The 25,831-nt window shown below is 31.5% G+C and overlaps 2 protein-coding genes across 2 annotated transcripts in view; one reads left to right on the top strand and one right to left on the bottom strand.

Annotated features, from left to right (window-relative positions):
• The window catches only part of LOC139511052 (uncharacterized), a 36,752-nt gene extending 13,513 nt beyond the window's left edge, over window positions 1–23,239 (bottom strand). Inside the window, exons 1-16 of the mRNA XM_071297622.1 lie at window positions 23,105–23,239; window positions 21,821–21,938; window positions 19,479–19,590; window positions 18,059–18,110; window positions 17,364–17,467; window positions 16,920–17,026; window positions 16,589–16,647; window positions 16,085–16,186; window positions 10,873–10,936; window positions 10,157–10,254; window positions 8,874–9,010; window positions 8,521–8,579; window positions 7,980–8,106; window positions 7,597–7,727; window positions 5,332–5,503; window positions 1,332–1,350 (exon numbers count right to left, since the gene is read on the bottom strand). Coding sequence (XP_071153723.1) covers window positions 1,332–1,350; window positions 5,332–5,503; window positions 7,597–7,727; window positions 7,980–8,106; window positions 8,521–8,579; window positions 8,874–9,010; window positions 10,157–10,254; window positions 10,873–10,936; window positions 16,085–16,186; window positions 16,589–16,647; window positions 16,920–17,026; window positions 17,364–17,467; window positions 18,059–18,110; window positions 19,479–19,590; window positions 21,821–21,917 — 1,440 coding nt within the window. The 5' untranslated portion in view covers window positions 21,918–21,938; window positions 23,105–23,239. The remainder of the gene's footprint in view (window positions 1–1,331; window positions 1,351–5,331; window positions 5,504–7,596; window positions 7,728–7,979; window positions 8,107–8,520; window positions 8,580–8,873; window positions 9,011–10,156; window positions 10,255–10,872; window positions 10,937–16,084; window positions 16,187–16,588; window positions 16,648–16,919; window positions 17,027–17,363; window positions 17,468–18,058; window positions 18,111–19,478; window positions 19,591–21,820; window positions 21,939–23,104) is intronic.
• The window catches only part of LOC139513206 (putative ferric-chelate reductase 1 homolog), a 115,759-nt gene that overhangs the window by 13,248 nt on the left and 76,680 nt on the right, over window positions 1–25,831 (top strand). The window lies entirely within an intron of this gene.

Here is a 25,831-nt window from a genome sequence, read left to right as displayed (position 1 = left end):
AAACAACCTAACAATGTTATATCTTTATCTATTTATAATTTACTGTGGTCTTCAGACAATGTTACATTAGATAACATCAGATAAATGGTGAATATTAGTCATATGATTTGCATGTACTCTATAGTATATTTGAACATACACCATTACGCAATCAAATCCAGTGGCTTATGTAAAAATATATAAATGCATTTAAAGACACTTTGCTCTTCGTATATATTGTCCAAAAATCACTTTGAAAGAAAGGTTTTCGTGAATTACTGAATTACTGGACCTGATGTAAGCTTAACATGGAAGTTTTAGCATTTTTAACTTGTGCTTTTCTCATAATGTAATGCTGAAAAACAGACTCGTAACAAAATATGTGTTATTGGCAACCACTAGCAGTTAACACTCCATTTTGCAGTGAAGCCTATTTTGACACCATATTTTAAAACAGTCATTATGAAGAGAACTGGTCACATTTATTTGGTTTCAAATGATAAATGCATACTTGGAGGGAATAAATGTGAAAAAAATCACTCATAGGTTCATTTTGAGATATAGTCATTGGTATCTAAATATGAGGGAAAACTGAGTGTCGTTGTTATTTTAATATAAGCAACAGTTTACTATTAGTAGATGAAACAGGAAATGATAAACTCTTTTTTTTTTTAAATTATTTGTATAATTCTCTTTATTCTTGTGAATTTGTGGTATTTCGTGACCTAAATTGTTTGCAAACATTTTTAGCTATGGCGTTGTCAGTTTATTTTCGATTTATGAGTTTGATTGTCCCTTTAGTATCTTTCATCCCTCTTTTAGTTTTATATAAAGTATAGTAACTTCATGCCACATAAATTGATATTACTGGCATTTCTGTTAAATGATGTTTGTCATGTCTAATGTTGCATAAATATCAGTAAAATTGTAAGGTAAGGGGAGGATTTGGACCCCGCTAACATGTTTAACCCCGCCACATTCTGTATAAATGTGCCTTTTCCAAGTTAGGAGCCTGTAAATCGGTAGTTGTCGTTTGTTGATGTGTTACATACATATTTGTTTTTCGTTCATTTTGTGTACATAAATTAGGTCGTAATTTTTTTCGTTTAAATTGTTATACATTTGTAATTTCGGGGACTTTTATCGCTGACTATGCGGTAAAATTTTTGCGCATTGTTGAAGGCTGTACGGTGACCCATAGTTATTAATTTCTGTGTCATTTGATCTCTTGTTGCAAGTTGTCACATTGGCAATCATAAAACATCTTCTTCACCATATAATATCATCTAATTGAAATATAGCAAAAGACTGATTTAGGATTGAAACGAAGAATTAATATATAAAAGATTTACCTCCAGATCAATAATTATACTATAATAAACATATACTAACAAGTGTTACTATGGAAACGTTTTCCTGGTTTTTTTTTTACATCATGCACATCATATGATATTCTTATCTGATGCTATGGTCAATACGCAGATAGACCAATAGCTTATACTTTTACGAGTTGTAACTAATCATGGTTAAGAAATAATCTGTTTGTATTTGTAAAAGTATCGACCAAGGATTTCCCCTTTTTGTGGTATCGTATGAAGAGTGAAAACGTGTTTTGTTGATATTAACTTCTCAATTTCTATATAAACAAGATACCCTTTAGTAAGGTAGTATCCGAAATTCTTGAATCAATTATGTATATTTTCAAACATTCATTTCCATATGGAGACTATTTCAGAAAAAAAAACATATGACGGGACTTATTTCTTACCCCCTAACATTGTAAAAATGGTAAGCATTTTTACTCTTAAAAATGCTTAAACTTATTATAAATGAAGTATAGGTTTGTTAATGTAAAAAAAAAAATACTATAAAATTCAAAGTGAGCGGCTTCCCCAAAAATTTAAATTTCATGATATTATAGGTTAAAAATTATTTGGGTCATCTTTTATAAACATTTAAGCAAGACAAAATATTTTTTTTAATTCAGAAAACATTCTACCCTAAACTTACAGTATTGCGATACATAAGAAATTGATGGTTCCTTCTAAAACGGTCTATAGGACCGAATACATGGAGTCATAATTTTTTCAAGTTAATTTCATGCTATCTTTGTTTTTACAGTCAGTAATATATGATATAAAGAGTAGAACACCGCTGTTCAAAAGTCATAAACCGATTGAGAGAATCTAATCCGGTTAACAAACTAAAACCGAAGGAAACACATCAACTATAAGAGGAAGGCAACTAAACAACAGAAACATTGAAGTACTGCAAAAGACAATGCAAAGTACATAGAAACAAAATATTAATTACAACTGCCATACTCCGGACTTGGTACAGTAGTTATCAAAGGTACCAGGATTATAATTTAGTACACCAGACGCGCGTTTCGTCTACATAAGACTCACCAGTGACGCTCATATCAAAATATTTATAAATAATATAATAGTACATTTCAACAAGTTAACCACAGATTAATTGGTATGAATTATTACAGTGACAAAAAAAGCCCAAAGGAGCAAGAAAACTGACGAAACAGTTAGAAAAATCAGAAAAGTCAATATAAACCCTATTATTGCACCCAAAAAATAAAACAATATTACAATAACACTAGTGTTAAATTGAATATCTAGCTTACGTCTACTGAAAATTTGAAAAAGCACTTATAAAAAGGAGCTTGATTTTTTCATTTTTTATTATTATTATTATTATTTACTCGATGACAGTCACTGTGGTTTTCCAGATCATAAGTTTTTATAAATGCTTCAAACACCAAATGCGAGAGGAGTAGTTTTATTTCAATCTCGCATACAATATGTAACATGATGTTATACCGTAACTTCTAGAACGGAGAGATGTTAGCTGATGATATAAGTATGTATATTGATATAAAACATTATCTTTAAATATGTATTATTTTCTAGTTAGATTACAAAATTGACAAAACTGGCATACTAAAGGATATTGCAGCTGGAACTTTACAATTTTAAGATGATGGACACAAGATAATAGCTAAAAGTATTACTATTTCATTTACGGCGCCTAGTTTATTTGAAAACTGAAATAGTGATGAAGGAATGTCGGCTATTTTTGCAAAAATAGCGAGAAATTGAGACTTTTGTGTGCCAAATTCAGCAAGGTGCATTCCTATTTGTACGTAAATTCTGAAACTTTAAATACCCTTAAATAATGCCATTGGCCAATAAAAAAAGCTATGCCACTTAAGCGTGTTAAGCAAGTTTCTTCACACCAAAAAGTGACGACAATTCAGAATTAGACAGTTTTTTTCAAAGAAAATTTAAAGCGAAAATGCATACCCAACATTTCACCACAATTACTTCATTTTTACCTTAATTATAGTCAACTAGCTATATAGACAGTTACTTCATTTAGATCTAAATAAATTATTTTAGTGGAGTGACTTTCACCATAACAATTTTTTTTCAATGCACCCACCATTATGCTTTGTCGTCAATTCAAAATCAAAGGTCAAGGTCAAACAAGTGCAAAAATTTCAAGGTGTCATCTTTTTGCATATTCTGTCTTCTTTACAAGAAAATCATGTTTGATAACAATTAATTTTTTAGGCAAACTGATAGACAGACACTTATTAAGTCCCTCTGATATCTTTCGACCATCTTTTATGCGCATTCTTGAATATCTAAAGCGTGTTTTGTGCATGTTCCGTGTTTACGTTCTACGTATGTTTTTCTTGACATTTGACTTTGATTTTACTATAATTGCACAGTATTTTTTTTTAAAGACTATACAAAACAGAAAGCAAAGATATTTAGCTTGTGGATGATAAAAAATACCGCCGTATGTTAGATGGATGCATTAAAGTCTATAACTAGACGTCTTTTGGAAAATCTCATTTTCGTCAGTATTTATGATATTCTCGTATTTGTGTTCTTTGCTAATGTGCTTTGGCTATATGTCATTTGGTATACCTTTTTTTTTTGTTTCTTTGTTACATATATGACATGGCTCTGTACGTATACATCCCGTCATTGTGTTATTGTACTATGGTTAATTTGTGTAGTCTTGTCTTTACATTTTTTGCTAATATGATTTGTCTATATGCCATTTGTGCCTCTTTGTTTCATATGTGTTCGTTATTTTAGTGATTATGATTATAAGACAATGTTTACTGCTGTATTTTTGACATTTTTACCTTTTATATCTGGGGGGGTTTTCACGCATCATTGTCAATATAATGGAATTTGATGCGACTGACATACAAGTGAGAGGTTTAGCTAGCTATAAACTTGGTTCAAACCACCATTTTCTACATGACAAAATGTATGTACCAAGTCAGGAACATGACAGTTGTTATCCGTTCATTTGATGTTTTTTGAGCTTTTGATTTTGCCATTTGATTAGGGACTTTCCTTTTTGAATTTTCCTTATAGTTCAGTATTTTTGTGATTTTGCTTTTCGATTACTTTGCATTAAGCTTTTAATAGCATATCTTTGTGATTAATTTTTTTATTAGATTGTATGACCATAAAATTAAAAAATGGAAATGGGGAATGTGTCAAAGAGACAACAACTCGACCATATAGCAGACAACAGCAAAAGGTCACAAACAGGTCTTCAATGCAGCGAGAAATCCCGCACCCGGAGGCGTCCTTCAGCTGGCCCCGAAACAAATATATATACTAGTTCAGTGATAATGAACGCCATACTAAACTCCAAATTGTACACAAGAAACTAAAAGTTAAAATAAAACAAGACTAACAACTGATTTGGGACAGGCGCAAGAATGCGGCGGGGTTAATCATGTTTTTGAGATCTCAACTCTCCTCCTATACCTCTAGCCAATGCAGAAAAGTAAACGCATAACAATACGCACATTAAAATTCAGTTCAAGAGAAGTCCGAGTCTGATGTCAGAAGATGTAACTAAAGAAAATAAACAAAATGACAATAATAAATAAATAACATCAGACTACTAGCAGATAATTGACATGCCAGCTCCAGACTTCAATTAAACTGATTGAAAAATTATGTCTTCATCATATGAATATCAGGCACAATCCTCCCCGTGAATAAATTTCAATCATAAAATGTCGTAGTACTTGCATACCATCTACAACATGTTTACATATATGAACCATTAGTAAATCGACTGCATACAAAGATACCTATGATTCACATTAACATGACAAAAAAACTTGCAAAAAAAACTCCGATAGCATGAGTTAAACTTAAAAAAAGCACGAAAAGCCTGCTATCTATGATGAATTTATTTAAAATGCTATATACACTATGATTCAATTGTCTGGTTCTGATCCTGCACCAAATACTTGATGCTGATTATTTATTTGTCAACTGCCTTATAAATAAAAACTAACACCAACCAGGTGTCCAGTAACCATTATAATTATTTGGGTCCGATGCAGGGTCTGCTTTCTCTGTTACAGGTGGAACGATATATTTTCTGTATTCTTCAAGCCTTTCTTTCATCTTTTTAAGCATGCGGTGTTCCTTGGTGTGCAAATTATTGCGTTCATTAGGATCATCTACAAAATGCCAAAACAATAATTACTAAAGAATACAAAATAATCAAAATAGAAAATAGCAAACTAGAAAAACGAAATCTTAGAGTGCTTTAAAACTGCGTACTCAGAGATGGATTGATTCCTGGAATCACTTATAGAGCAATATTTATGGATAATGCATACATTTTTCCCCATTTCTAACATGGCTTTGTTGATAATCCTGTTTCAAAATCCTGAAACAACTGTTATTTTATCACTGAAATTGGCAGTTGTTTTTCATTTGATTCGTGGGTTAATGGCGTCTGATTTTGTTAGTTTTTATGGACGACTTCAGGGTTCCACTTTATGCATTTGTCTTTGAGTTCGGTATTTATAAATTTGCCTTTGATTTCGGTATTTTTGTTAAACTTTTTTTCAACGTATATGTGTACTTCTAAATGCCAATGTATCCCATATATACAAGAGAACTTGAAATTAAGGAAACTATCGAAACATAAAGTTATGTTTCATAACTTAACCTCCTTATCGATTTTGACATAAATGGACGACTTTAAACTAGAATCTACGACAAACGTGTTTATATCAACTCTCCGATAGTTACTTTTACATTTCTCAATAGGATCATACCATAATCTCAATCTAATGGCTTTTTTATATTTCAAGAACTGCGAAATATACCAAAGGGACTTTCAAACTCAGTTAAAAATATAGTGACAACGCCATGATAAAAAATTAACCCAAAAATAATAATGGTATATAAAACACAACAAAGAAAACTAAAGACTGGGCACCATGATATCCACAAAAAAACGAGAGTGGTCTCGGGTGCTCCGGTAGAGTAAGCAGATCCTACTTTACATGTGGATAAACTTCGTGCACAGTCATGCTATACGGAACTCATAAGCAGGGATTATTTCCTTATAAAAAATTATCAATTGGGAAGAACCACTGCAATTGACACTTCATAAATTTACGGTCATTGTTAAAAATTGATGAACAATAGTAAAAATCTTTTTCATGACTCATTACCAACATGTAGTTGCAGTCTTAATGTTCATATACCGATGTAAACAGGGAATTTACAATTTTACCAAATTAGGACTTATTTCAAATTGTCATATATCTAGGTAGCAATATACAGTCAGGGAAAAATATATATGTAATCAGTATCTTTCGTAGATTTGATACCAAGTAGTTGAAATGGTTAATTTTGAAACATATTTATTTATAGTCGGTTGTGAAAACAATTTATTGCAATTTATATTAATTTCTTTCCACATTGCGGTTGCGATTACTGCTTGTAGCGTCATTAGCCTGCTCTTTCTCGAAATTTACAAGGATGTATTTAACGTGCAAGAGACATGACTCTCCCTTAACGCGGGTCAGCCATGTATTGTCCCCTTCCAAAGAACTTTTATCGTATCTCAACAACATATTCAGTTCCTAACATTTTCTCCCAGGAACCGGGATTGAACCAGAAAAAAATGTTTAGTATTCCAATGCGCTGCATCACGGCTCTTTATGTATTTGCTAAAAGTTGTTGTAAAAGGAGGGGATACAAATGTCACATATTTCTCAAAAATGTGTCCTAAAGTAGAATTTTAATTCCGCGGAGTGATACTTCTTCTGAAAATGTTAACATATATGTAGAAAACGCATACCCTATCGACAATACGTGTCTCGATCATTTTTGTGTTCAAGAATTTTTATCAGTTCTTTTTGTTACAATGATTGTCTTATTGATCGATTTATGGGATATTAACATCAATAAATTACTATTGCCTGTATTCCTACCAAAGAGTTTCCTATGGAATCTTTGTAATAAAAATACTAAAAAAACATATCCGTCGTGACAAATATTCTCTCCTCTCTTTTCCGACACGAACAAATACTGTAATGTTTCAGAATGTATCCTCCATTTTGAACTTATATTATAGAGGAATTTGTATTCCATGACAAAATCCCTACTGTTTTGGGGGGTATTTTACGATAATTTCCTCATGGCAATACTGTTGCATTAATCTATATAGCAAGACATAAATGATATATTTCTCATAAAAAAAACTAAGTGACAATTGGAACGATCTTGCTCAACTACTACAGCCTAAAGTTACCTCTCAAGTTATATAACTGGTAGTAGTCTACTTTTGGTTCATCTATTTTTGTGTCTTCTTCGGTCTCCGGAACTGGGTACCAGTCATTAAAAGCACCAGCAAATCCTTCTATTAACTTGAAATCACCCATTCTATAGCAAAAAGTACATGCAATTATTCAATGTAGTATTACGTTAGTATCATGAAAGCAACCCTTTGTAAGGTATTTCTGTTATTATTGACTATTTAGAGTATATCTCAAATGTAAACTTGAATCTAAATCAACATTAATAGACACAATCACATAGTGGCAGTTTTCGGCATTGCATGTATTTACCAGAAGAGTAAAAACAATCGTCAAATCATTACTCTTAAAATGTCTTACTATTTTGCTAAACACTGACCTAATAGCTGCACGCCCCATAATAGGTACTAAAGAATCGTCAAGGTTATAGATGAACTCTGATCTCAGAGAGGATGGAACTCCTTCACTTATGCTTGGCCACATATTCAAACCATCAATTCCACTTACTTGAGAAAAAAAAGATGAATTAAAGATTAAAATGTTACACGAATATTCTATTCTCACTAATTCAGAAGAAATAGTCATCAATTTAAATTGAGGAAGACTAGATTAGAAGCAGTTAGAGTATTTCAGATATTTTCTTTTGATCTTTTGAAGGGACTTCCCGTTTTGTGTTTCCTTGAAGTAGTTTTATAACGGTACTTTTTACAAGTACCGACCAAGTGATATTTATTTCATCTGTTATTTGCTTAATTATTCAGTCGAAATGTTTGTCAAACAGTAGATGTGTATATCATCGGCTTTGTCTCAGACTTTGATCTTTCAAAGAAAATTACCAACTATTATCCAATTATTTATAATTTCGTCATATTTGAAACTGACTGAGATATATATATATATATATATATATATATATTTACCTTGACCTCCTCCAGCAGCAGAGAGGATTGTTGGCATCCAGTCCACAGCATGAATCATACTAAAACAACAATATTGAGTAAACAATCACCTCAATAGTGGAAGTCGTTTGGTTAAATTTACATTTTTGTATAGATTATCATGTCAATGTTGAAGAAAAAACTTGTAGTTTAATAAATACATTAATTCGAAAATTCATTCAAGTTAATTCTTTTTTTTAATTGTTGTAGAAAGCAACAAAGCAAGTACACCATGGACTATCGTACTAACTGGAATTGTGTTTCAATTATCAAAGTCATAAATTCTCAATACAACAATAGACACAAAAAGGTACTGCTACTATTATATGTATTACCCATCAAAAACAGTATTCGGTTTCTGAAGTCCCAAACCGTAAACGAAAGATGAAGCCCGAGTTCCTCCTTCATATACTGTTGCCTTACTCCCTCTCAGTGGGTAATTATTCCCAGAATAGCTTGGCATACCACCATTCTAAAAATTAGTTATTTTCTTCCTTGAAAAATAACTTAATACTGATTTGTAAACAATTAATTAATAAACCCTAAGAAATGTTTAAATACTGAATAAACTCTGCATAGATACCAGGACTAAAAGTGTGTACGAGCATGTCATCTACAAAAGAATAATCAATACTGAATAACGATTTGCATTAAGGATTGTAAAAAACTATCCAAAAGATTGTGCCAAATACAGATTAGGGTAATCTATTCCTGCGGTCAAACATTGCTATCCCTTGTATTTGAAAAAAAAACAAAATTTGTAAAAAGTCCAATTATAGTTATGATCATATCAATGATTATTCGTGTTCAGTGTTGACTGCAAGGCTGCTGATTCAATCTACATGAAACTTCCACCAACAGTGGCATCTACCAAGTGGTTATCAGTAAACATTAGGTCAAATATCAACCTTTTAGAATTTTGGATCCTCAATGCTCTTCAACTTTGAACTTGTCTGGCTTTAAATATATTTTGATATGACCGTCACTGATGAGTCTTATGTAGACGAAACGCGCGTCTGGCGTACTAAATTATAATCCTGGTACCTTTAAAAACTACTATCAAACATAAATATTTCTAAATGAGATGGCAAAAGGAACAAAGTTTATTCAATCAATATTAGTTAAAACATTTGACAGTTTGACAAATAAGAAGAATGGGAACATACCAATCATATGATAGATCAATATGACACAAAAGGTTTTCATTACAATTTCTTTTGAATTAAGATAACTTCATATAAATTTCAGTGTAACAAATGAACAGTAAAATCTCAAACTTGATAATGCTCGATTAGCTTCTTCATTATTGTAATATGTTTTTTAAATGTTTCAATGCTTTCATCTTTACAAATTAACAAAATATTATATGATTGTCAATGCGATAAATATCCACCAGAGGCAAAATGACGTGGATTTGGTGACTACATGTTAGTATATGCCTTCAACAATGATCACCGTGTAATGTATCTCAAGACAACTGATGATAGCAATATAAAAATGACTGTGTATTGTATGTCTATAACATATAAATAAACACTTATGTTTGTATTCAATATGAAAAAGACAGTAGATATAGTGGTTTATATAAATGGTAATATTGAAATTGTCATATACTTACATCTGAAGTAAATATGATCAGGGTATCTTCAAACATTCCGTTACGCTTCAGTGAATCTGTAACGTTTCCAATGGCATCATCTAATGCTGTAACCATTCCTGTAAAATCAAAAATTCAAAACAATGTACTATGTTCTATAAGACCTGCTCTACAATTTAGCCAAATACACAATAAACAGTGATGGTCAAGTTTTCATTGGCTAATTCATAGCAATATGTTTCAGTGTAGAGATTAAAAACATGCCCATTAGCCGACTATTTGGAAAATTGGAGAGAATAAATATAGATCCAGTCTTCTTAATACAGTTAAGACATTTCAATTGATATGTTTTAAGGTGTCCTTTTATGTTGAAATGATACACTACTGTCTCAGATTAGGGTGACAGTTGGTGCCTGTTTAAACGTTTAATCCGCTGCATTTGTATGCACCCGTACTAAGTCAGGATGCTGTTGTTAACTTGTTGTCCTTTGTTGGTGTGGTTCATGAGTGTTTCTCGTGTTTCGTTTTTTAATATAGATTAGACCATTGTTGTTCCTGTTTGAATTGTGGAACACTAGTACTTGTTTGGGTCCTTTATAGTTTGATGTTCGGTTTGAGCCAAGACTCCGTATTAGAGGCCGTACTTTGATCACTTTAAACATTATGAGTTGAATTGAGAGTTGTTATATTGTTACTCATACCACATTTTCTTATGAAATATGTATAGAAAATATTACCCGAAAATTTTCGTCTTCCATCATTCTTGATGTCTTCGTACATATTTTCGTAAATTTTAGGAACCTAAAAGATAAATAGTTTTTACTATCGATATATTTTTTTTTATGAATACCAAATTTCGTGGATGAATGAAAATGTATGCTCGTAGATATTTAAGAATTGAATGCTTCTTTTTGTAACTTTATTGGGGTGTAAAAGCGTTGACCGAAGTACATGTTGTATGAAGCGCAGAAGCGCTTCATTCTAAAAATGTGCACACCTTAATCAGTTGCTCAAAGTCAAATATTTGTAGTCCAAATTATTTCAGAACTGAATCACATGAAGAGCTATATGAAAAAGGCTCATAAAGATATCAGCCAAATACACCCAAGGCCAACTTTGTATTTTTCTATTCAAAAGACGAAGAAGAATATGTAATAAAACTGTTAGTACAAAATCAACGACTACTGATCAAATAACATCGGAGATACGTCCACAAGTAGCAGTATCGAACTGAAATGAGATATACGATGATAATAGATTGTAGGCGTCCTAGCTTAATCAGGAATGATAAAAGCGAATGATGTATAACATAGAAACATAGGAAGGGCCATATATTTTAACGATAGATATGTTTCAAATGAGCGTATGAAACAAATGATAAATATGATCTCAGCGTTTGTGTCAGCGATTGGTTCAATCAGTCAGTAAGTGTTCAAACATTAAACGGAGTATTAGTGAAACAAAAATCAAATTAGATACTCTAAACTCTGCCAAAACGCTCTCTTTATTGAAATATTATATCTTCGGACAACACACCCTGACTTGACGAAAATAATGATTTTTTTGTCTTTTATAGACCTTGCTGTTTCGATGTGTACCTCTCCACATATATTCGGTGTTCTAAGTAACGTAGTCAGCATATTTTATTTCTTGAGGTGATCTAATATAAGATTGGCCTCGATTTTTTTCAAATCTATCATCTTTAATTTAACATACATATGTCACCATACGGCCTTCAACCATGAGCAAAGCCAATAGTCAGCCATAAAAGGCCCCGAAATCATAAATGTAAAACAATTCAAAAAGAAAACTAACGGCCTAAATAATGCTATTTTAATAGTACAGTTTGGTAGATTATAATGAATAGCAAAAGCGACCATACTGGTAATACAACGGTTATTTATATTTTGAAATTTGCTTATCAAAGATACAAGTTAATAAAATAAACACGCAATTTTGGCTACACAGGACTCAAGAGTGGCACTCAAATAAAATAAATTAGCAACAAAGGAATTCAACGTTGAAGAGCACAATTAACCAAAATTTAAAAAAAAGTGGCAATTTGCAACAACCATCTAGTGTGTGGGGCGAAAATCCTACTGGTTTCGAATAATTCATCATTTATATGAATAGCAAATTGACGGCATCAATGAAAGTTAAAGTAAATTTAGAACCAGGTTTAATCCACTATTTTCTACATTTGAAAGTGCCTATACCAAGTCAGGAATATGACAGTTCTTGTCCATTCGTTTTTGCTACGTTTTGTCATTTGATTTTGCCATGTGATTATTGACTTTCTGATTAGATTTTCCTCCGAGTTCAGTACTTTTGTGATTTTACTTTTTAGAAGTGCTATCAACTGGAATAATGATACCATCTGGAAGGACACGTCAACCAACAGTAGTATCGACTAAATATTTGTAAAATTTCACCAACAATATAATAGGTTTATAATTTATAATAGAACTGACGGGTCTTTTGTAGACAAAACGCGCTTCTGGCGCATATACAAAATTTTTCTCCAGGTATCCATAAGGAGTGTATTTAGTTAGTTATGAGGACAATTTAACACGAAGTGTAAAAGCAATATGAGACCGGAAACAAGATGAAACCCCCTCAAAAATCCCTAACGTAAGTTCAAATCAGTCTGATAAAAAAAAAATCTAAGAGTTTCGAGCAATTGGTCATTTCATAGACAGTAAATTGTATTAAACTGATTATCCATACTACATGTTAGTGAACACTTTTGATCTAGCCATACCTGTACGGACGAAACATGCACCAGTAGTTATATCGACCCTGTGATTTTTAAACTCAGAAAAAAGTAAAATCACAAAAATACTGAACTTAGAGGAAAATCAATTCGGAAAGTCCATAATCACATGGCAAAAGTAAATAACAAAACACATCAAAAACGAATGGACAAGAACTGTCATATAAGATAATAAGGTTATGATTTACTATGCCAAACGCATGATCTGTCTAACAAGCTTGAGACGCATTAATGGCATCTGACTCAACACAGCTGGAAGGTAAAATCCAATACAAAGTTGAAGAACATTGAAAATATAAAACTACACAAATGACTGTATCAGTAATAAACATATACCTATGTATTTTCTTTTAACAATTTGAACTAAGTTTAAAATCTTATAATCATTTATGATTTTATTGCAAGATTACACTGTTCCGAAGAAGATTATTTCGTTGTTTTTTCTTGATCAGAGTCAAATAGTTCATGCAAATTCAGGACAAAATGAATGTAAGACAATATACAGTGGCGTAGCTGGGTCATTTTTACGTGTACGCCCGAACCTTGGCGAGGGATATGAGGGGGCTAACAGCTCAATGCTAAAGCACCTGCTGGTAGTGGGTTCGAAAGGGACGAAGCCCCCGAAAGCTATCGAGAATGAGATACCATAATGATTCATGTCAGTAAAAAATCATTGATAGCAACATACTTTTTAATCTAAATGGTTTATTTGTTTTGGTTAAATTTTGTAATATGGTAAAATTGAGAATGGAAATGGGGAATGTGCCAAAGAGACAACAACCCGACCATAGAGCAGACAACAGCAGAAGTCTTCAATGCAACGAGAAATTCTCGCACCCGGAGGCGTCCTTCAGCTGGCCCCTAAACAAATATATAGCTTATTCATCGTGTTAAACTGGAAGCTATCGTAATGGTCATTGGTTTTAGAGAAAACGTCCAAACCAATATTACTGTTAAAAAAGTTTAAAGGGTGCCGTGAGTGAGCATACAATCGACAAAAGCACCTTTTAATGAACACGAAAAAAAATATTTCTAAGAGGTGCAATATAAAAAAAATTCTGGAACACCTAGGATTTCTTCCCACAAAAAGTGAATCAATTTATCATTTCTTTAAAAGGATTTAAAAAAAAATCTAAAATTTTCTTTTGATATTTTGTTTTTGTTCTGGAATATTTCACGACAACCTATGAAGGTTTATAAATTGAGCATGTAAAACAATTAATTGCGTAAAGAAGAGTCCGGCTATCTGTCTATCAGAAAAGAACAGAAAAATGAACGAAAAAAAATGTTTTCAAAATTTTAGCTTTAAACATTAGTCATAGAAAAAGCTTCTTATGCATTTTCATAAATTCAATAAAGGTTCGACAAGTTGTTAATGTAATTGAGAAATAAAAAAATGTAAGCCTAAACTGCGACCACTTATTAATTGCAGAAAGAAATACATTTTGTCCTTAAAATTCAGGAAAATTAAAGCTATAATTGCATTATTATATTGCTCTGGATACTCTTTTGATCATAAACAGTTTCTGTCCAACTTTCGTAAAATTTCACGGAGAGTCATTCAAAAGAATTTATCCACATTCGGAACCTAAATATTGACGCCGCTTTATCTCGCTTTTAGGACATAAATCACAGGCTCGACAAAAATACAAACATCATATCGAATTTGAGCAGATAGTGAATGGCTTTAAATATAAGAAAAGTACGTAGAATTCATAGTAGATTCAGACTTTTACAAAAGATTCGACCAAATATATTAAATGATCTATTTGAGTAAATTTAGTCCTTTTTATTCAAAATTACAATCCATTGAAAAAAGAAGCACAAGGCTGATGTGCTTTTCACCAGTTTTTCTTATTCTATGTCGATTATTTGTTTTATTTTCAAAATCCAAGTGTACGCCCGGGCGTTTTGACGTAAACGTAGCTACGCGCATGAATATATATATTTTACTCGTATATTCGAAGACACAGTTATAAAAAAAAATAACAAATATATAATCGCTGTATCAGAATAACTTTAAATCGGCAATATAACCATAGAAAACAAAATCTTGGCTTACCTATTCTAACAATCTCAATTGCAGGACAAGATTTTTTATTATTGTTTTAAAATGATTCGCCAACTGTCCCAATGATTATAAGTGACATGTGACCACACAATGTTAACTATTCAACAACACATTGGGTTATACCTAGAGTAAACTAAATGTTTCTGATCTTCTAGGGTAAATGTCAGTGGCAGTGGTTTGTGCTTTCCCATTGATTGTGTTGGGTTGTTTTTTTCAGCCTCACTTTCTTTTAAATATAAGTAAATAAAGGCAACAGTAGTATACCGCTGTTCGAAATTCATTAATCGATAGAGAAAAAAACAAATCCGGGTTACAAACTAAAACTGAGAGAAACGTATCAAGTATAAGAGAACTACGACACAACAGAAACACAACATTAAAATGTAACACACACAGAAACGAACTATAATATAACAATGACCATTTTCCTGACTTGGGACAGGGCATTTTTTTCTTAAAAATGGTGTGTTGAACCTGGTTTTGTGGCATGCCAAACCTCCCTCTTTAATGGCAATGTTAATTATAATATTAAAATGACAACATTACATGACAGGATTAAATACAAATAAATGGGAGAAAATATAGGACAAAGAAACAAACGAATAATAGCCAACAAAATGTACCAGGATAAAAATGTAATAAACCAGACGCGCGCCACGTCCACACAAGACAAACCAGCGACGCTCAGATGAAAAAAGTTTCAAAGTTTCAAACCAAGTACAAAGTTGAAGATTGCCGATGACCAAAAGTTCCAAAAAAGTTGTGACCAATACGGTCAAAGTTATCCGCCTTTGACAAGAACATCCTTATTATTTAGAATAATTCATACTTTTGCAAACTGTAAATTTTATAGAATGACTATATAATAGATATACATGATTAAACTGAAGTGGTGACTAGGTAGAGAATAAAAACGGATACATTACAACAATACACAGCCGTGTTAGCCAAACCAGTGCAACGCACAAAGTATATTGACTTCACATTTGAATTTCTAAAACGAGTTCCCAAAATTAAGAAAGAATTTGGATGGAATTCAAGATTGGATTTGTATGACTTATCTTACATATCAAATAGTGTAGAAAAGATATCAGTAACAAATTACCTCTATTGGTTCATGAACTGACTGGAAAGGAAGGTACAAGAACATAGGTTGACTTTTGTTGTGTTGGGTGATGACTTTGTCTGCTCGTCGGGCATAGGCATACTGTAAAATGAAGAAACTGATATATAAATATATAGACTTGATATTATTGTTTTTGTAAGTAGACGTACAGAGAAAAACACACAAATTAAAACTTTCCATCCACTTAAGTGGCCGCCTTCAAAAATACACGTGCGTGACGTTTTTTCTGCGTTCGTCTGTCATTACAGGTATCTGTATCGGGTTAAAGTTTTTGTTTAAGGTACGTTCATATTTGCAATATTGTAATTCGCACTCATGTCAATATGAAACTTAATACTAATAGTCATATTTAAATATTAATTTTAAAGCATATGCTAAATTAGGTTTTTTGAAACAACAAGTCTCTTTTCTCTTGAACTTGTTTTTGCTCTTTAGTAGTCCTACGGACAGGTTTTCTTGCTAGAATATACCATGTCGTCTTACCGTAGAGTATTCGTTTGGTCGCATTGGTTCTTTATTATCATGGAAATCTGTCCCATTTACTGAAATAAGGAGAAATAAAATTTAGAATATCAGAAACACATGAAGCAGTATTAATCTGAAAAGTAATGTATTTTTCATTTGCATGTTTATTTTCAAATACGATTTGGTTATTTACTTAAATCAGATAAACATAGATCAATCTACGACTTTAAAAGTGTTCTGTTAGCGTTTAACTTTGTATATTTGACCTATACATGTAGTGCATTTTGTAACGACGACAGGAATAACATTCAATATATATTGCTTTTCATATTTTAGTGCTCAGACTTACAAATTGTATAGTTATAGTAATCTTCTGCTCCATTATAATATCCATAAAAAGTATCAAACCCACGGTATGTCGGAGTACATTCCCATTTGCACATTCCTAAATGCCACCTAAAAGACATATATGCATGTTTTATTCGCGATTTATTGGTTTCAATTTTTGAGGACACATGGCTTATAAAAAAAATATTTAATAATCATAAACTTTCTGTGTAAACTGATTGGCATCTAACAAGTTGTAAATATTTCAGAATTAATCAGTAATCATTTTTTTTAAAGTTTTGAAATATAAAATCTGAAGATCATTTGGTATGCGATAGAAATGACAAATCAGGAAATAGTGAATACGTCAAATGACGTACGCTAGCGTAAATGAAGTATTTCAATAACATTATTTATTAGCTATTTGAAACAAGTAATTTAAGTAAAACAATAATAATATGTATACTTTCCAACGATATGTGTTGCATATCCAAGCTCTTTCAGTTTCTGCGGCAGAAACGTTCGATTAAGAGGTGCACATGATGGCGCCTGTGGCAATATAACCATGTTCTGAAATAAACAACAAAATCAATGGTGATATGTTGTCAAAGGTAAAGTTAAATTGTTTTAATATAACACTTTTCACGGTTATTTTTCCAGTAATTTGAAGGTGGTTAACGGATAATGCTTAAACGTTGTATGTTTTGCATTTAAGGAATCAAGGTAGGCTAAATATTCAAACGTACATCTAACGTTGAATGTATGGAAAATAAATTTTGTGTCTGAAGTGCTCATTTCTATTACTCAATTTGAAATAATAAACAACGGAATTGTTATTTTCTATAGGAACAAGAGTAAACATCTTCTCTACCTTAACTGTTTTTTAATCTAATTTGTCGCTGATTTGCTCTTATGATATATGTATTTAGGCACATTGTCGTGCATTGTTGTTTTTTTCTTCTTCCTTTTTAGTTGCTTATAGTTGATATGAGTTATAAGTTGCGCATTAGCAAAAATATTGGTGTTACCTTCCAACTCATTTTGAATTGCAAATCTTAGACAAATTGGAAAAAGAATTTTAAATAAAAAATTTCGACCTTAATATCATAAAAACATATATCTTTAATTAGAGTATGTCTTCTACCAGAGAATTGATCTTACCTGTAATCCTGATTTGAATGGATAAAATCCTGATAAAAAGGCGTTTCTTGACCTAAAAGTAGAAAGTATCATTCTTCTACAAATTTGCATGCACGAAACTGTAAACATGAAAAGCGAACAAAAATTTGGATGAACATTAAACCTGTCCATATTTGATCTCAAAAACAAATAAATCAATTGTTTATTTCATAAAATTCAATTCTTCTTCTATTTTATTTTGAAATATGATATATATGTTACAGGCATTTTCTAGATTTAGGCGTATTGTAAGATTGGAGCAATTTTTCGGCATATTACTAGAATATGTTTTCACAAAATGACTGAAATTATTTTTAAGAATGAGAGGTTCTCAAAAAATGAGCCGTTGAAAGTATTGAACAACAGAAAGGTTTTACATTTGTTATTAAATAAATTCAATGCTTGCATTTTCAGAGTTTAAACTAAAAATAGTAAATTCTATACCAAATTGTTTAAAATTCACACAAACACTGAAATGGATAAAAAGCATTTTAAGTTGAACCAAATGCTATAGACGGGAACCATTTTGGTTGGGGGGGATGTATAAAATGCAATTACTGTTATAAATGGGTACATTAAATATGATGCCTTGTGTAAGGAGAGTGTGGAGTTCTACACGGTGAATTTCCGTGGAAGACAAATTTAGACATATATAACTGTCAAACATACAAAGAATTTTACAAATTTCGGACAGAAACTTGTTTATGACCAAAAGACCGTGTCTTAAAAAAAACGTTGAAGATATTTTTTTTTCCTTGAACTTTTTTTTTAATTTTTACTGATTAATTCACATCAATAAGTTTGTCAAACTTTCATAGAATTTTATTAAAATTAACATGATTAAGTGAAGCATTTCATTTATGATAAACATAAATGTCAGATGCAAACGTTTGAAGATTTCTTTTTCATTTCAAGTTTATTTTTCTAATAGACGGGTTTAGCGTTAATATTTAGCATTTCTAAATCAGTCAAAAGTTAAAATAAATGACTGTGTCAAATTTGCTTGAATTGCTTTCTTATTACGATATCCATGTTTCTTGAAATTCTTTGTACTTTGAAGTGTGCTTTAAATCAATATTACTAGGTTTTTAGCCATTATAGGTTAAGCATTTTATAAATTCCCTGAATACTAAATTATTGTACATAATGCCTAAATTAAGAACATATATATATAATTGAAATAATTTAAAAACACAGTTCACTAACAAATTTCACAAAGTGATATGCAGACAACGCTGTTCAAGAAATCATACTGAAAGTCTTGTTAAATCTAGGGGTAGATATCCGTTATATGTTGTATTAATCTATTTTAACATTTTGAAGCTATGGGATTATGTCAATATCTCCAGATTCGCGCATGAAACAAGGACTTTATGCATTATTTGTAGTTATGAATACTTACGGAGTACAGACTGGTTGTACATAGGAATTGCTCAATATCATTCCATTCTTTGCTAGATAGTCTATATTAGGAGAAATAATATCCGGATTACGAAATCCTACATCATTCCATCCTGAAACATTGAATACGTAATATTGAGTGATGATATAAAAATGTTCAATATTATCCCATAGTTTGCTAGATAGTCTATCGGGGCCTTTTATAGTTGACTATGCGGTATGGGCTTTGCTCATTGTTGAAGGCTGTACGGTGACCTATAGTTGTTAATGTATGTGTCATTTTGGTCTTTTGTGGATAGTTGTCTCATTGGCAATCATACCACATCTTCTTTTTTATATGTTAGGAGATATAATAGCCGGATTGCGGAATCCTACATCGTTCCATCCTGAAACATGAAAACACGTAAAAATTTACTTATTATCTGAAATATGTGCATTACAATAATAAACATTCAAATATAAGTGATATAAATAAATCATATATTAACTGGCTAGTCTGGAGTACTCGAAACTTGTTCTTATGTTGTTCAAATGGGAAACTAAATTCTACAGTAACAATCCAAAACGTTGTTTGGATCACAGACAAACAATACCACAAGGAGAAAATAATACACAGACAATTAGCTATCAACAAAACACTTTCTATACACTGGTTCAAGTCAGGTAAGATTCAACCTTGAGAAAAACTAAAATGATAAAATACTGTGAGGTCAATGATATAAATGAATGTGTAAAATAAAGGAAATTTTAACTTTAGACTACAGTATTAACTACCATTAACTTAAAGGTAAAACATCACTGACTTTTGATTTCAGTCTGTCGTTTCTGGCTTTATGGACTAGACGCAACTGCCATTCATTACACTATATAACATCAATTTATATATTTTATAGTATTAAAATAACAGTCTTTCTAAATAATGACCTCCACTGAAAAGGACTTTACATCTGGACTAACAGCAATTAGCCAATGTCTGTTCTAAAATGGAGACTTCATGTCTATAATACATAATGTATAGTCACTGGCTGTCTAGGTTATAAGTTATAAACAATATCTTTTTCCATGAACTTTGAGAACAACGAGATTAGAAATGAATTTCTTTTTTTTAATTTTGAGAACAAGAACATTTGAAATGATTGCCTCTATTAATTTCGATAACAAAAAGGTAATAAATATTAGAAGTTTTGGCAGGAGTGACAATTAATCAACACTCCATCACAATTTGTAAAAAGTGAACCATAAAAAAATAAGAACAAAAATATAATAAACATGTGAAAGTAGAGTCACACTACCCATGATAGTAATACATAAGGGCATACACTACAAGCACGGAGATACATTATACTGCATCCACAGAATGCATGGATGTCTCTTTAAATTTTTATATAAACTATAAACTTGCATAGCTATAGAAGAAATGTGGACAACAAGATAATATTGTATGTTTCTATAAATGTTGAGAACAATAAGATAAGAACGGATGTATTTTTTACTTTTGAAAACAACAATATATCAGATGGATGTGTTGATGACCATATGAATAAAAAACAACAACATAAGGAATGAATGCACCTTTTTGTATACCATTTATACATTTTTGTTAAGGTAAACATTTTTGTTTAGGTATGTTTACATTTTTGATGCATTTTTGAATAAGGTATACATGTTTGTTTAACTATACATTTTTGTTTAGGGGCCAGCTGAAGCACGCTTTCGGATGCGGGAGTTTCTCGTTCCATTGAAGATCAATTGATGGACTTCGGCTCTTGTCTGTTCTTTGGTCTGGTTGTTGTCCTTTTGACACATTCCCCATTTCCATTCTCAATTTTACATATAAATTTTAAGAACAACAAGAGAAGGAATTATTGTCTCTATACAATTTGAGAGCTATTTGAGAAATATATTTCTCTATATTCTTTGAGAATAGTTAAATAATAAAAGATGTCTTCCTGGACTTTGACAACAACTGTATTAGATATTAGTGTCTGAAAGGTGGAGTCATTACATTACCAACAGTGTGTGCTAATCTCAAAATCAAAGCGTTTCCAGTTATACACATTTTTATGAAAAGCAAACATAGAAAACATACGGACAGACTGTGCAAGTAGCAGGAAATTTCTAAGGCTGATGTACAATATATATTTTTTTAATCAGCCTTTTAGTTCTTATCTATATTTTTTCTCTTTTTGAAGAATGCAAACACTAAACACTTTGATCCGACCCTATTAAAAAGAAAAGAATATCCCCGAACTATATATGTTGTGTTTTTTCCTCCAAGTACTTACCTCAATATTTTGTTTATTTGTACTTCCATAAGGTTAACAATCCTTGAAATAAACTTACCCAAATCATCAGCCACAATAAACACAATATGTGGTGATTTTGATACCACGCATTTAGACAGTGTTAAAAGAAGCAATCCATACACAAACACATCCATCCTCAGTCTAATAGGTAATATCTATCAAGTAATATTGTAAATATCAGTTTTACAAATATTCAGTTTTATCAGTGTTTTCCATTTTCATATATTAAAGATTTACTTGGGTAAGGCTTTAGAAAATAAAACCACGAAGTAAATGATGAATAGGAAGAAAATTACAAAATTCCTAATAAAAGTAAATATGTGAGAGCAAAAACAAACTTAAAAATATAAATTCGGGTCTCCTCCAGTGCTTAGGTGTTAACATTGTATGCAAATTACACATTTTGTTGTCGAGCATTTTTCTTCGTTTTCATAAAAAGATTTTAATGTTGCATATTCTAATTTACAAGTATCTTAAGACAACCTTACGTTGGATAACATAAGATAAAAATTAAAGATTGTCACATGATTTGTATGTACTCTGAATTATCACCCTATAGTACCTATCTGAACATGCAGCGTTATACTATCAAATCTAGTTGTTAATATTGACATATATAAATGAAATACTAATTAATCTTCGTATTGGGCTATTGATGAGTCACCATATATCACTATGATATCAGTGTCTTCAGGATTTACTTGGCCGGACATATACTTAAAAGGAAACCTTTGGCATATTTTTTGTGCTCCCCGTAAAAATACTGCTGCATAACAGACATGTGAATGTAATGCAATGTGTATTATTGGCACCCATTAGAAGTTAAAGCTCCATAATGCAGTTAAACCCATTTTGAAACCAAATTTTAAAAACCGAATTGTTGTCAGAACTGGTTATAACGATTTGCTCTTCAATGCAAAAGTGGAAAATTGAATACCTAAACAGGGCCATTTTGGGAAATTGTCATTGGTATGTAGATGTGAGCATCAGCATGTTGTCTAGATATCTAGATATATGCAACTGCAAAATATATTTTTCATAAGAGCTTCAAGCCTTCTAATTTAATGATAGTATTGGCATTTCTGTTAAGATATTGTCGTGGTCCATGTCTATGTCAATATTGTCTAAACTATGAGTAATATGACCATAGTGACATCACTTCACGAAATTAACCATAAAATATCATCCTATTATATTATAGTATTGCAATAGACTGATATAAAGGATTGAAAAGAAGAAATAATAAATAAAAGAATAACCTCCAGGTCAGTTCAACTGATCTAAAAATAGAATTGATAAAAAAAAATAAAGATATACTCACCAAGGCAATAAGTTACTATGAAAACGATGATGAGATGACGATCACGACATATAACAGTGGTTATATAGTATAGTAAATGTATATCACGTGTAACTGTATCAGTCAATAATTTTTCGTGTTATATAAGAACACTTTAAATTTTTTACATCGTGAATATCATATGATATTCATATCTAATATTAAGGTTAATACGTAGATCGATTACTAGTTTATACTATTGCGAATCGTAGCTGGTCATTTACAAGGGTGAAAAAACTATTTGTATTTGTAATTGTTTAGACTTTATAGTTCCCCCCTTTCCTGTTATTGTATATCAATTTTACATACCGGTAAACTTCGGCGATAGTCTCGAAAGTTAATTACCTTGCGATACACCTGAATAAAATTTTATTCGTCAATAATGAGTTATAGATTTGTAATTTATATACAAAAAAAATAAAATCACAACAATACTGAACTCCGAGGAAAATTAAAAACGGAAAGTCCCTAATCAAATAGTAAAAACAAATGATAAAACACATCAAACGAAAATGAACAACAACTGTCTTATTCCTGACTTGGTACAGGCATTTTCAAAAGTATAAAATGGTGGATTGTACCTGGTTTTATAGCGCAAAACATCTCACTTGTAAGACAGTCAAAAGCGTGCTTGCAGGACCATGTATAGTTTAAATCAGGTTTAGTATATATGCATGCACCGACTACTCATGTGAAAACTATTATTTATAGTACGCAATGGTGCCAAAGTTTCATGTTTTGTAAATGTATTCAGTGAGAATACTTCTGTTCGTGATAAAATAACACCCAGATATAAATTTATCATAAACTGGCATATATTGCAGCGGTGCAAGATAATAGCCAGAAGTAAATTTGTTATCTGTGCCCAATTCATTAGAAAGCTGAAATAGTGAGAATGGAATGGAGGAAACTTTCATGTGCAACGCTAAAATTTTTTCTTTGTATAATTTTAAAAACACAATAAGCGCAAAAAAGCAGTGAACCTCGATAGTATTTTGCATTTTTTTTCACACCTGAATATGATGTAAATTTAGAATTTGATCGTTTTTGTTCCAACCATGTTATCAAATGAAAGGCAGAACCCAATAAGGCTACCCTAGATTCCGCCTATATTTTTACCCATTAGTGTGGTCGCCTATATATTCAGTTTCCTTAATTTAATCTGAAAAATTTGTGAAAGTTTTAACCTATGCATATAAACTTTAAATACGATAAAAAAAAATCATGTATTTTTCAGGACTTCTGATCCAACCATGTAGTATGGCATGTTATTGAGATATGGTTCTGGTTGATGGATGTTCATGAAGGACCTGTAGTACAAAGTATATCACTGGATTGAGCTCTCTGTCTAAGTGTATTATTAAAGTGCTTTGCTTTGAGCTCGGTTCATTGTTATGCAATTCATTCTTTGTGAAATAAAGATTTTACAGTCAACTCTCATGTACAGGGAAGTCTCAAAGTATTATCATTTCTATGTACAATGTAAGTGTAAACAGGGAGATAAAAGCATTTTATTTTTTGTTTGAACCAAACATTATTTGTCCATTGACCACATTTAAAAGAAAAAAGAAGAACAAATTTACACAACAATGCTACTCCCGCTACTAGCAAAATGATGCTAGGTTGTATTAATACATCTGTAATGCCTACTGATGACTCGGTCCTGAGTGTAAATGGTCATTACGATACTGTTGTCAAGTCATTAAAGATTGCATATTTTGGCGTTAATATTGAGTCACTGATAAGGTCTTTGCATCGGAACTAAACACATTTATTCTAAAAACAGTTGTTGGCATGACACGGGTTATGTTCTTCTCATATATGTTATGATGGTATGATACTAAACCCCTAACGGGAAGGATTGTGCCTGATGTTCATATGATGAAATCATAATCTTTCAGTCAGTTTAATTGAAGTCTGGAGCTGGCATGTCAGTTAACTGCTAGTAGTCTGTTGTTATTTATGTATTATTGTCATTTTGTTTATTTTCTTTGGTTACATCTTCTGACATCAGACTCGGATTTCTCTTGAACTGAATTTTAATGTGCGTATTGTTATGCGTTCACTTTACTACATTGGTTAGAGGTATAGGGGGAGGGTTGAGATCTCACAAACATGTTTAACCCCGCCGCATTTTTGCGCCTGTCCCAAGTCAGGAGCCTTTTGCCTTTGTTAGTCTTGTATTATTTTAATTTTAGTTTCTTGTGTACAATTTGGAAATTAGTATGGCGTTCATTATCACTGGACTAGTATATATTTGGTTAGGGGCCAGCTGAAGGACGCCTCCGGGTGCGGGAATTTCTCGCTACATTGAAGACCTGTTGGTGACCCTCTGCTGTTGTTTTTTATTTGGTCGGGTTGTTGTCTCTTTGACACATTCCCCATTTCCATTCTCAATTTTATTCAATTATGTTAAAAATTAGACCAAAATTTATAAGGCCTTTCTGTCTTAATTGATATCTGAAACTATATTTCATTGTACAAGTTCAACATTTTTCACTCGTTTGTTTATTTTGTGTGAATAAACATTGTAACAGTAAATGTTAATTACAACAGTAACACTTTCATACCACAACAAATACTGTATTGGTATCACTTATAATTGTATCCACATATTAACAAAAAAAATGAAAAGAGAATAATTTTGCAATACCATTTTCATATTGAATACTATAACTTTTTAGATATTTGGACATATTAAGTAAATGT

Source organism: Mytilus edulis, chromosome 2 (assembly GCF_963676685.1).
Source record: "Mytilus edulis chromosome 2, xbMytEdul2.2, whole genome shotgun sequence".
In the NCBI taxonomy this organism is placed as follows: domain Eukaryota; kingdom Metazoa; phylum Mollusca; class Bivalvia; order Mytilida; family Mytilidae; genus Mytilus; species Mytilus edulis.
Note: the sequence above shows the minus strand (reverse complement) of the source record. Positions and strands in the feature narration are given on the sequence as shown.